The following is a 12,600-nucleotide window of genomic DNA, read 5'->3' on the forward strand; positions in this document are numbered from 1 at the left end:
AAATGTATGCATGTATGTATGTTTGCATGTCTGCCCAACACTTTCGACATAGGCCACGGATTTTCTTAAGATCAGTATCGTTTTGAAGTTCGACCTTTCAGACGACAAATATAAAAAAAATTGGCTAAAAACATTAATATCTTCACCTTAAACTGGGCACTTTTCTATGGGGGGGGTCGCTTTTTTCGCCGATATATTTGAAAGTCATCCTCTCCTTTGGATTGTCTAGCCTTAATTTTAAAAATGTCACATCCAGTTTGGCGATGGTCGTAACAGCATAGACGTCAGGTTTTTTCCCCGCTCTTTTCCTCCTTTGCGGTACGGGTTCAGGCCTGCCTTCCTACTAACACTTTTTTTTTTTTTGCTCAATATACACATCCAAACACCCGGGTAATGCCGGGCTGAAATGCTAGTATATCTATGTGTCTGTCTGTGTACATTTCCCTACGCAATAACTCTGTCAATTTTTAGTCTACAGACTCGAAAATCTATGTGATCGGTTTTCAGCCAGAAATTTGGCTGTTAAGGGATCAAAGTTCAACGATTTGACCTTTGATAACTCTACCAAACTCCTCTGACAATTTTGGGTCTAAATACTTGAAATTTTAGATATAGGTTCCTTGGACATGGATCTAACTTAATAACTTGATTTGAGCCCAAAACAATAAATGTTAAGGGGTCATAATAGAGGTCAAAGTTTAAAAAATTGACCGTATTTTTTTGGCTTTTTTTTTTTTAGTTTTGCTCAGCATACATCTCCAAACACCCGGGCAACGCAGGGCACCCATGCTAGTATATATATATATATATATATATATATATATATATATATATATATATATATATATATATATATATATATATATAAATTATTAAAAGTCGGTTGTCTCGGTTGTCTGCCCTTGATTACTTCATGCACGCTGCCCCGGCCCCCGCATTGATACGGAATAAAATGTGATTTTTTTTTTTTTTGATAATAACGGAAAGACAACTGAAACGTAATATTAAAAACCAAACAACAATTTCTTAACATAACGTGTACTTTTTTTCTTTTTCAGAAAATTAAATTTTCAAGTAAAAACGATCTTTTTTAGAAAAGTCATTTGATACAAATGAAAGCAAAAATTTTAAGGTTACGAGGTACGTGTACAGTTTAATCAAGACATTAAAAAATGAAAATATTGAGAAGAAAAAGGGGGGTTATATTGTACGTATCCGTTTTGGACTGAAGATCTCTGAAAAAAAAAAACTTTCATTTAATTTGATCGAGTAGTTTTTTTTTGTTTTTTGTTTTTTTTTTTTTTACAGCGGAAAAACACGTTCATATGAGAGCGCGTTCAAGTTAGCTATTATAGAATTTGTTAAACATGCCACGGGGAGATAACTCCAATTAAAGCGCCCACACTCCCTCACCCATCTTTAATACTAGCTTTTCTTCCTAAAAATCGAACCTTTTGCTCGGTAACAAATTGTTTTTTCGCTGTAAAAAAAACAAAAAAACTACTTGATGAAATTAAGTGAATTTTTTTTTTCTGAGAACTTCGTTCCATAACGGATACGTACAATATAACCTTTTTTCGATATTTTCATTTTTTAATGTCTTGATTAAACTAAGTGCCGAATATGAAAATAGCTTCAACCTTACTTATCGGCAAAAAACGGCAAAATTGTGTTTTTCGAAAAAAAAAAAAAAGAAACAAAACAAAAAAACTACTTGATCAAGTTTTGTGACTTTTGGAATATAAAATCTTCAATCCGTGACAAGTCGGTACAATATAAAAGTTTTTCTTAATTTTTTTTTTTTTTTTTTTTAAATCCCCATATGTGCCGATGTTAATGTTTCGAAATCTCTGAGTTGTCTCCTCTTTAATTTTCTGCGAACTTGCTTTTACCGTCACCATTTTGAATTTGAACTTCACGTCGTGTTTTACGTCAAAACAATTTAATTTATAAACTTGTCTCTGAAGTTATATGAAAGCAAATTATAAGAAAGTAAGTATGACTTGAATTTCTTAAAGAATAATGATGCTTGGTTCGAATGACACTTATTTAAAATACAGAAAAATTGGGTTTGTATTACTGTACACATAGATTCGAAAAAGTTGTCACAAAACAAATAGAGAAGAAATAAATGTTATCAAAGGCAAGATAACTTACTTTTCTACCTAACTGGATATGTTTTTAGTGTTTATATTTAATGTAACATGTTTATTCAGCTCGAAAAACATACAGTGTTTACCGATATGTATTGGAAAATTTAAAATGGCGGCCGAATCTCTCGTGGAGGCGGTAAGTTTGGGAAAATGAGTTACAAGTAAAAAACTAGACAAAATACTGTTAGAAACTCGCTCAATATATGTTACCGTGACATAGGCTGACATATATTCGGCGGGTTTTTAACAATATTTTGACTGTTATTTTTTATTTATAAATCATTTTCCCAAACTTAGCGTCTCAGAGAGAGAATCGGCCGCCATTTTGAATTTTCCAATACATCGGTAAACACTGTATGTTTTTCGAGCTGAATAAACATGTTACATTAAATATAAACACTAAAAACCTATCCAGTTAGGTAGAAAAGTAAGTTATCTTGCCTTTGATAACATTTATTTGTTCTATATTTGTTTTGTGACAACTTTTTCGAATCTGTGTGTACTGTAAAACAAACCCCAAAAATCTTTATAATGTATGTGCTCGTCATGGAACGGAAAACTGTCATATTCCAAAAATCACGTAAATTAATCAAGTAGTTTTGTGGTCAATGTGCGCTAGAGTACAAACTAAAGACTTCTTTAAAAAGTTATTTTTGAAAGGTATTCGGCTCTGTTTTGAAGAAATATCACATTTAAAATTGATTGCACGCATGAAAACAAATATGGCCACAAGTGAAAACAGAGGGTAAAATCCCTTCAAAGCGTATTGAGGTTATATGAGAAAATAAAGCCATGTACGCATTACAAATGTTTCTTTTCTGTGTCTTATGTTATACATTAGTACATTAGGGATCATTTCGTGTTAAAAGTTTATTTACTGCACCTATCTGAACTATAGAAAATCATAATTAAAATGTGTATGTCTCGTGTAAATAACTAATGAAGAAATAAAATATGGCAGACGTTCAGCAGATCGATAAGTAATCAAAAAGTCAGATCGAGCATACCGGAAAACGAAATGCGACCAAATTGACAACTTGGAAATTTAAAATGAAAAACCTTTAATCGTTAATATTTTTTAAATTAGTTTTATTCATGTAGAATAAAAAAAAATAATAATTTTAAGTTAAATTTCTGAGTAAAATGTATTTTTAATTTAAAATGAAAAATAATTTAGACAACTTTTAATGTTAATATAAGCAAGCGAAACGGGGAAAAAAAAAATTATTTATTGTTCATGTTTTCTTTTGTTGTTGTTGTTGTTGTTGTTGTTGCATTTATTCTACATAAGTATAAAATAAAATTTGTTTAAATTGTTTCTTTTAGAATGTTCGAGTTGTCGATTTGGTCTCATTTCATTTTCCGGTACGCTTGATCTCACTTTTTGATCAACTGTCGGTCTATTGAACGTCGGCCATATTAGATATTCACCTTTAGCTATTTACACGAGACATACACATTTTAATCATGATTTTCTCTAGTTCAGATGGGTGCAGTAAATAAACTTTTAACTCGAAATGACCCCTAATGTACTAATGTATAACATAAGACACAGAAAAGAAACATTTGTAATGCGTACACAGTTTTATTTTTCCATATAACCTTAATACGGTTTGAAGGGATTTTACCGAACAGAGAATAAATTGAATAATAACTGTGTTAATATCATAAAAACTACTTGTCAGCGACAATTTTAAATATGATATTCGTTCCAAACAGACCCAAATACCATTAAAAATTAACTTTTAAAGATAAGGCTTTAGTTGGTACTCTAGCACATATTAACCTTTTTTGTTGTTTTCTGTAATAAAGAGAATCAAATTTTACAATCTTTAGGGAGTAATAATATAATAATAAAATAGCATGGACCATAAATCTCGTTAGTCGAATTGAGTTGTCAGCCTTTGAATTTCAACATATTCTAAAACAATATGACTACCTCCTGCCCTCTACTCGCTTCCTCATGGGCCCCCATCTTTGAATCGTTCTGACATTTTAGGGCAATTAAGCAAAGCTTTTTTTTGCCATGAAAAATGAATTCTTTGCATATTTGGGGGGGGGGTTAAAGTGTAAAAATATTTAGTAAACTATTTCAAAAAAGTTTTAATGGCCAAGAATTGAGGGATTATTTCATGTTAAATTTATATTTAAAAAAAAAAAAAAACACTGATCCCCCATTTTAAATACAAAAATGTTTGTTCTTTTCTGTCATGTTTTTTTTTTTTTGTTTCTTCAAGGTGTCCATGCCTAAAAAAAAGTAGAAGTTTATTGGGGAAGGTTCAGCTGAGATTCTTAATCAACAAATTTACCAAAATTAACATTCTTTTTCAAGTAGCTATTTTTCAGTCTAACAATGGATTGGTTGTTTTTGTTTTACGGCATATCAACCCTTTTCAGGTTATTTAATGTTGAATCCAGTTATTCAGAAGAAGAATTTTTTAATAGAATATATATTCATTTTTTTTCCGGTCGGTTTCTATATAACCCATAGTTGGGACACTAACAGGTACTACCACTCCGGGTCAGAGTGAATCTGGGAGCAATGGCAATTAAAGGGTGATTCTACACTTCCCAAAGTCTGCAAGCTGGAGGCCTCACCATCAGATACAGTTTAAGGTCATATTCAGCTCCTCAGTCTAAACAAATGACAATATAAAACATTGCATGCAGAACAAGAAAAAAAAAACATTTTTATTGCGATAAATATATGTTGAAGGAAGTAATTCACTTATTTCTGGTTGTAAGCTGTTAATCTAATTAGGTAATTATGACCATTAGGTTACTCCATAGAATAAACCAGGCAAACATTTCAGTCTCTAAATACCACAATTATATTGACCATTAATTTGCTGTTCACCAAAACACAATTGTTTTATGGAAATTGTTCCAGACCAGGCATGAAACCACTTGACATAAGGAGCTAAAAAATAGTACTTCAAGCTGAAAAACTTGTCAGCGATAAGTTTTAGATGGAAACAATTCTGACCCAGAAAATAGCAATTCTTCCCTCTTTGTCAGAAACATCACTCCTGGAATGTAAGGACCAAAGGACAAAATAAGAGAAATAGGAGTAACGAGGCTGTGAAAAACACAAGATGCACTTTCTATTCCCCTTAAATTGTAACATTGGGTCGAATTAATAAGAAACCCTTTGAGACTCAAACCAGAAATAAATGTCTGATTATATTTTCTCTGTTTTTCTCCCTTACATTTTTCATAATTTTCGATCCTTTCTTCATTTTTTTCAACTGAAAAAAACAACTGATTTGTTCCTCTAATCAATCCATTCTGATGTTTTTGTTTCTTTTTTTTTTTTTTTTTTTTTTAGTTATTCTCAGCATTAAAAAAAACATGTCTAACTCACAAGAGGTTAACTTGTCTCACTGAAAAACCGAATATACAGCAAAATCACTTTGACACCAAAGTTAAGCAACGTTGAGCCTGGTCAGTACCAGATGGGTGATCATTTGTGAAAAAATATCAGGTGCTGTATGTAGGAAGATATCAACATCTCCCTGTAAGAACTGCAAAGAACTAACCTTATCATCTCTCCTGACGGAGAAAAAATTGGGGAGTGCTTGTGATTTTGATATCCCCATGAAATTTGCTGAAGCATCAGAGGGTGAAGTTCACTTCAGTGAAAAAAACCTATGAGTGCAATATGCAGTGTGCAGTTGACGGCAAGTCTTCCTCCAAATAAAAAACAACCGGTTGTCTTCAACATGGAAACCCTAGATGAAGTCGATCAGTTCAAATATCTTGGCTCCATCATCACTGCAACCAACCAAGGGGAAGAAAACCCAAACAGTAGCAGCAGCAGTTGATGATGCGGGCTGACAAGCTGGCTGTTCATGCCACGGAAACACATTCACTCAAGAACATTGGCACCCTTCACGTGGTCCTGTCTGTAAGTAGCAAATATCCTTCTAGAAAGAATTCTTAATTGAAGGATATCGGTGAAACGAATGCAAACAAATCGTCAAGAATGATGTGCCACAATAGCAGCAGTAGCAATGCTCGCACTGCCTTCTGCCCACGTCAATCACACACCTGGTCTTAAAAAGAAATAAGGCTGAACACCAAAGTCAGCATTTACTAGACCCTCATCCACACCATTCTCCTTTATAGCTGCAAGACTTGGCCTGTGCTGGCAAGTGCCCTACACAAACTGGACGTATTTGACCATCACTGCCTACACTACATCGTCCATGTCCACCGGCAAAAATTTATCCCCAATTCAAGTTTGCTGCAAGATCCGCTCCCTGTAAAAATCTCTCCTTATCAGATACCTTTATTCGATCAGTCATGCCCTGATCACTTCAGGTGACTTTATCCATGAAGTCATCAGTCCAGCACCATCACCAGGTTGGAAGAAACATTGTGGTGGTCAACTCAAACTTGGCTCATGATGGTGAAACAGGACGATGAACTGATTCTGGACCCTCACTTTTATGTTGGAAGAAACATTGTGGTGGTTAACTCAAACCTGGCTCATGATAGTGAAACAGGACGATGAACTGATCCGCTCCCTGTAAAAATCTCTCCTTGTTATCAGATACCTTTATTTGTTCAACCATGTCCTTTGATCAAACTCAGGTGATTTTATCCATGAAGTCATCAGTCCAGCACCATCACCAGGTTGGAAGAAACATTGTGGTGGTCAACTCAAACCTGGCTCATGATGGTGAAACAGGACGATGAACTGATTCTGGACCCTCACCTTTATGAGGTCCGTTGCTATAATCAGGAATGGCTTGCACTCATAATGGAAGCAGCCTTGGATTTCATGCCTGGTCACCCAATGTTTGGGGCATGGTGAACTTGTTGGAAAGAACCAGGCCAACTGACCCTAGGTCAATACTGCAACCATGACCATGACCAGTTGTGTTATATATTGGTACCCTATGCCAGTAAGTATAGATTTAACTAGTATGAATTTCGTCAAGGGTTACATTAAGTGCATGTCAAGACAACCTGTCGACAAACGGAAATAGACATAGTGCACCTAGCATGATTTAGGAATTGCTATATATTAAGACCCTATGCCAGTAAGTATAGATTTAGTTAACTAGTATGAATTTCAGCAAGAGTGACATGAAGTACATGTCAGCTGGCGACAAACAAAAATAGATGCAGTACACTTAGCTTGAATGAGGCGAAGATTCAAAAGGTTATGCCACTAGAAAAAAGTACTAGAATGTCAGGTGTTGAATGCTATGACAAAGATTACATCACTTGCGGAATGCAACAGAGTTTCTACACAGTTGGGGCTAGGAAGCGACAGAAACGAAATATGTCTGAAGATGTAGACAGACTCTGAATGAATATCACCCCGATGATGCTGTCCATGTCTCTCAACTGCCAAGTAGGACAAATAAGGAGGGATTAATTTTAACCTCTCTCTTAAGTTTCTTTCTCCTCGCCAAAAAACTTTTGAAACTACAAGTCTCCATTGTTTCCCTACATGAGTCTTGAGTTAACAACGGCCCCAATGTAAAGTATCAGAGTCTGTTTTCTTTATGTTCTTGGATTTTATTTTTATAATGTGAACAAGTGTTCTCCCCATTGAAGGTCGCTAGTGTGAATAAGACAACAACGACACGGCCAGAATATGAAAGCGGATGGACTATGGATGTGTGTGTCCCCATCAACCCTCTACATACTAGTCCACATGTACGTTCTGTCAAGGCCGTGTCAGTCGCTTGTTGTCAGATCATCTCAATCTTTCAAAGCTTTTTCGACTTGGCCCAAGCCACGACCTATCTTTAACTTCAAGCTCTAATTATTAATTAATTTTTATTGTGAATCAGTGTGTATAAACATGCGTATGTTTTGTCTACCGAAAAATGTTATTAAATAAATAAAAATTTTATACATTTTCCTAATGTCTGTCTCTGTGTGTGTGACACAGTTTATCTCAGCCTACAGGCAACCCACCCAGGCAAATAAGGTATTGAAATGAAGCTTACGACCCAGCGGATGTTTTAGTGATATTTATATCCATGTTTGGTGTATGGAAATGCAAAAAAAATGCAAAAAATAACGATTTACTAAACAACGTTTTATTTACTGGATATTTTTCCGGTACAAGGACCCAAGTTTTCGAAGCTGGGCAAACTTGGGTTCTTGTTTCATTAAAATATTATTTCAAATCTATTTATGTTTTGTATAAAATTCTCTTCCATTCACAGATACCTGTTACAGTGGAGCCTAAACTCATCTAGGAAAAGAATTTTCTTTTTTGGATCAACATTTTCATTGTTGTTTGTTTGATATCCTTCTGCGTCGATAGACGATGGAGAATCATGCCTGAAGGTTGTCATGTTGAGTGGTGGCAGCTGCTGCTGTGACTAAGCAAACTGATGAGGGAGCGGTGGATTCCATTGAATTTCCATCCGTCAGGCTCTGCCGATGCTGCTGCTGATGTTGCCCATTTGTGCCTGCCTGCCTGTCCTCTCCTCCCATTTCTTTCCTTTTTCATTTTCATCACTTTCACATTTAAAAATAATCATGAAAAACTTTGAAATGAGGTGAACACAAAAACTGATATGTAGAATTAATGTTACATTTAACTATTCGTGATACTGCGAAAATATTTTTTAATTTTCATTTTACAATGTGGGTATACAGGTTGAGGAGCTTACATTTCAGTTAATCAAAACAGATATATATATATATATTTTTAAAAACAGTAATATACGGACACACCTGTTTTGGGGCCCTACCCCTCTTCAGTGTAGCTTGACTGTTGTTAGGATTCGAACCCTGGACCTTATGTATTTCAGTCCAGTGCCCTAACCCATTATGCTATGATACCATAGACAATTTACTGCTTAGTTTTTATCGTTTATCTGTTTATGTAGTTTTTGTTGTTGATTTTTTAAACAATATTATGGTTAACGTCTCCGCCTCGGAGATCGGGTGTTTTTCTTAGAAAGTCGCCCATTTATTATTTGGATGTATTTTTTATTTATTTATTTATTATTTTAAAAACAGTAATCTACATATATCTATATAAATATCTATATATATATATATATATTAGAGAAAGAAAATTAAAACTGTAAGTTGAATTTTTCATTACTTATATATATACATATATATACATATATATAGTCATTCACATACAGTATGTTGTATCACAGCTCATCAGTGTGGCTAGACTAGCAACTACCTCAAGGCATGTTTGAATTCGACCACCTAGACAACAGTCGGCACTCCTAACCGTTATGCTATTCAGCTGCTGCTAAGATGGCTATGTGAATTAATAATATTCAAACATATATAATTATAACTATAATTATTTTAATACTTACAGACACTAATGTTTCATCCTTTCAGGAATCATCAGTACAGGGAGCTATGATTACAACCGGTCAGGAGATTCGAATCTGGGCTCAAAGCCATATCTTACTCTATTAGCTAGGAACAAACTGTACAACGTATGTTGTTCGTGAGAAATACAGTCAAAATTAACATTTATATGAAGTATAAATGTCAAGATATCCGGGAGTGATCTAATGATTACAACATTGTGATCTGTGCATGTGGAATTGACCGACTTATTACATTTCAACTTAGAGTGCTCAATAATAAGAACCAAGATCTTAAATAAGCTGACATAATTATTTACTATTGTTACAGGCATTAGTGTTTGATCCTTTCGGGCATCCTCAGTGCAGAGAGTCACAATTACTGCCAATTTCATCGGGAATATGCTAAGTACCTAAAGTCTTTGGCTGCTGGCTATAGGAGACATAATGTCGGATTTCTCAAGTAATTTATAATGCAAAACTAAAGAGGAGATAAAAAAGAATACAAAAAGAAATAAAAAAAAAATTAAAAAATTATCCCTTACCGAAGTTAAGATATGGCGAGATAAAAGCCTGTAAGCAATGGATTATCCAAAGACCTTACTTATCCTCCCCCACCTAACCCCCACCCATATTAGATGACAAGATTTTAATTTTGTAAACGAAATAAGAAAATTTTTTTGTTTTTGAAATTTCAGTTTTCAAGGGTAATTCTTGGCCTGAAGACGTAATCTCCCCAGTAACGGGTGATTACAGAAACATGTATGCACATATGTAGCCATCAATGTTTGTATAAATAAATTTAATATACCTGCTCTGTTTACTCATTGAGCACTTTTTGGTAGACACATGTCGTTCCATTGGATGTATTTCTAGGAAACTAAACTCTACTGCCATAATATATATATATCTTTTATTTTTATATATAAAACAACTAGTGTTTCTGTGACAAATGACAACACAACAATAAAGCAGTTAATCAGAATATTGCAAAATGTTAATTGACTGTCATCCTTTTGCAATCATCAGTGGAGGAAGTGACAATTACTACTGGTCAGGAGATCTGAACCCAAATACAAAGTCACCTTTGACTTCATTTGCTAAGACGTTACCATCAGGTCGGCATCGATTGCCCCATAAATTAAGGGAAATTTAACACCTATATATATACACTTGTAAGCTGTGTGGTTAAGTGTTCTTAAAAAATTGTAATTGTAAAAGATAAATGCACGTTTTTTAGTAGTTCACATTTAAACTCAGTTTTTATTTGAAACTTTAGACACATGCAAACATACTTAAAAAATACATCAGAATAGCAAGGAATATTAGTACAAAAATACACAATAACATATATATTAATTATTTATATATTTAAAAACAGTAGTGTTTCAGTGACAATTACTACTGGTCAATTTTGACTCCATTTAAATTCCGTTTTTAATTTAAACTTTAGACACATGCAAACATACACTTTAAAAATATCTCAGAATAGCAAGGAATATTAGTGCAAAACTACATGACATAAATTATATATAATTATTTTTATATTTAAAACAAAAGACAGAATATAATTTTTCATGTAGACATGCAGAAAAAAGTTCTTGTGATATATCGGGCAGCATTTGTAAAGAATTGTAAATTCAAGCCATGGAACAAACCACTAAATCAAAACGACACCTTTGCGAGGTTTGTGCTCGATCATTTTCGCAAAGCAACAACTTACAACGCCACATGCGAATACACACTGGAGAGAAACCATATTCTTGTGGCATGTGTGGTGCTTCGTTTGCAACTGGGTCAGATCTAAAACGTCACATGCAATCACACACGGGCGAAAGACCGTATCCGTGTCACATGTGTGACGCAGCATTTGCTACAAATTCACATCGAAAAATCCACGCACGAACACACAGCGGTGTTAAACCTTTTGCTTGCGTGATATGCGGCATCGCTTTCGCAACGAATTCCAATCTCAAAAAACACCTGCAATTGCACACGGGTGATAAACGTTATTCTTGCGAGATGTGCACGATGGCGTTTGCAACGAATTCCGATTTAAAAATCCATGTCCAATCACACACCGGGGAGAAACCACATCGTTGCGATGAGTGCGGCAAATCATTTTCCAGGAAGTTGTATTTAAAAAGACACATGACGTCACACACGGGGGATAGGCCTTTTCCTTGTGAAGTGTGTCGGAAAGCATTTTCCACAAATTATCATTTACAACGACATATGCAGACACACACATGCAATATTTGCAGGACGGCATTTTCAACCAATTTTGACTTAAAAAAACACATGGAATCACATGGTGGAAAATGAGAGAACCTGAATGCCTACCAGACATTTAAGAGAACTTGAATACCTACCGGACACTTTGGAGAACTTGAAAGCTTATCAAACACTTTGGATGACTTTAATGTCTATTAGACACTGCCCTCCAGTGCAATATTTGCAGGACGGCATTTTCAGCCAAGTTTGACGTAAAAAAAAACACATGGAATACAGCAATCTGAAAGAATAGTTGGAAATGACTTATATACCATGCATTACGACCATGTAATCCTTACAGCCACCTAACTTGAAAATGTTGCCGTGAAACCTGACATAGTTATGTGGAATAAGTCAGAAAGAGTTGCAACCTTGGTTGAAGTGAGTGTCCCTAATGATGGAAGTGAAAGGAAGAAACAGACCAAATACCAAGGTCTCATGTATGATATGAAAAGAAACTGGAATCTTAGGAAGATATCAATCATACCAGTTATTATAGGTGCCACAGGGCTTATGAAGAAGAACCTGAAGTCCTACCTAACTAATATTCTTGGTGAACCAAGTGCAAAAGAGATCCAGACAATTGCACTTAAGGGAACAATGAGGATACTAGAAAAGAGCTCTCGGTTGGTTTCAATAAAAAGCAGGGCAATGTTGGCAGCTGGTTTGGTTGCCCCATACCCGTTACAATCTTCAAAGGAAGAAAATGAAAAACAAAAAGAAAATGATAGAACTTGAATGCTTACCTAAGAACTTTAATGTCTATTAGACACTGCCCTCAAGTGCAGTATTTGCAGGACAGCATTTTCAACCAACTTTGACTTAAAACACATGGAATCACAGAGAACTTGAATGCCTAC

The 12,600-nt window shown here is 34.7% G+C and overlaps 1 protein-coding gene across 1 annotated transcript in view; it reads left to right on the top strand.

Annotated features, from left to right (window-relative positions):
* The first annotated feature begins 1,889 nt into the window (after positions 1–1,889).
* The window catches only part of LOC145269832 (hsp90 co-chaperone Cdc37-like), an 85,446-nt gene continuing 74,735 nt past the window's right edge, over positions 1,890–12,600 (top strand). The window contains exon 1 of the mRNA XM_080125547.1: positions 1,890–1,992. Coding sequence (XP_079981673.1) covers positions 1,972–1,992 — 21 coding nt within the window. The 5' untranslated portion in view covers positions 1,890–1,971. The remainder of the gene's footprint in view (positions 1,993–12,600) is intronic.

This window comes from Euprymna scolopes, chromosome 45 (assembly GCF_053919585.1).
Source record: "Euprymna scolopes isolate OS-2025 chromosome 45, ASM5391958v1, whole genome shotgun sequence".
Lineage (NCBI taxonomy): Eukaryota > Metazoa > Mollusca > Cephalopoda > Sepiida > Sepiolidae > Euprymna > Euprymna scolopes.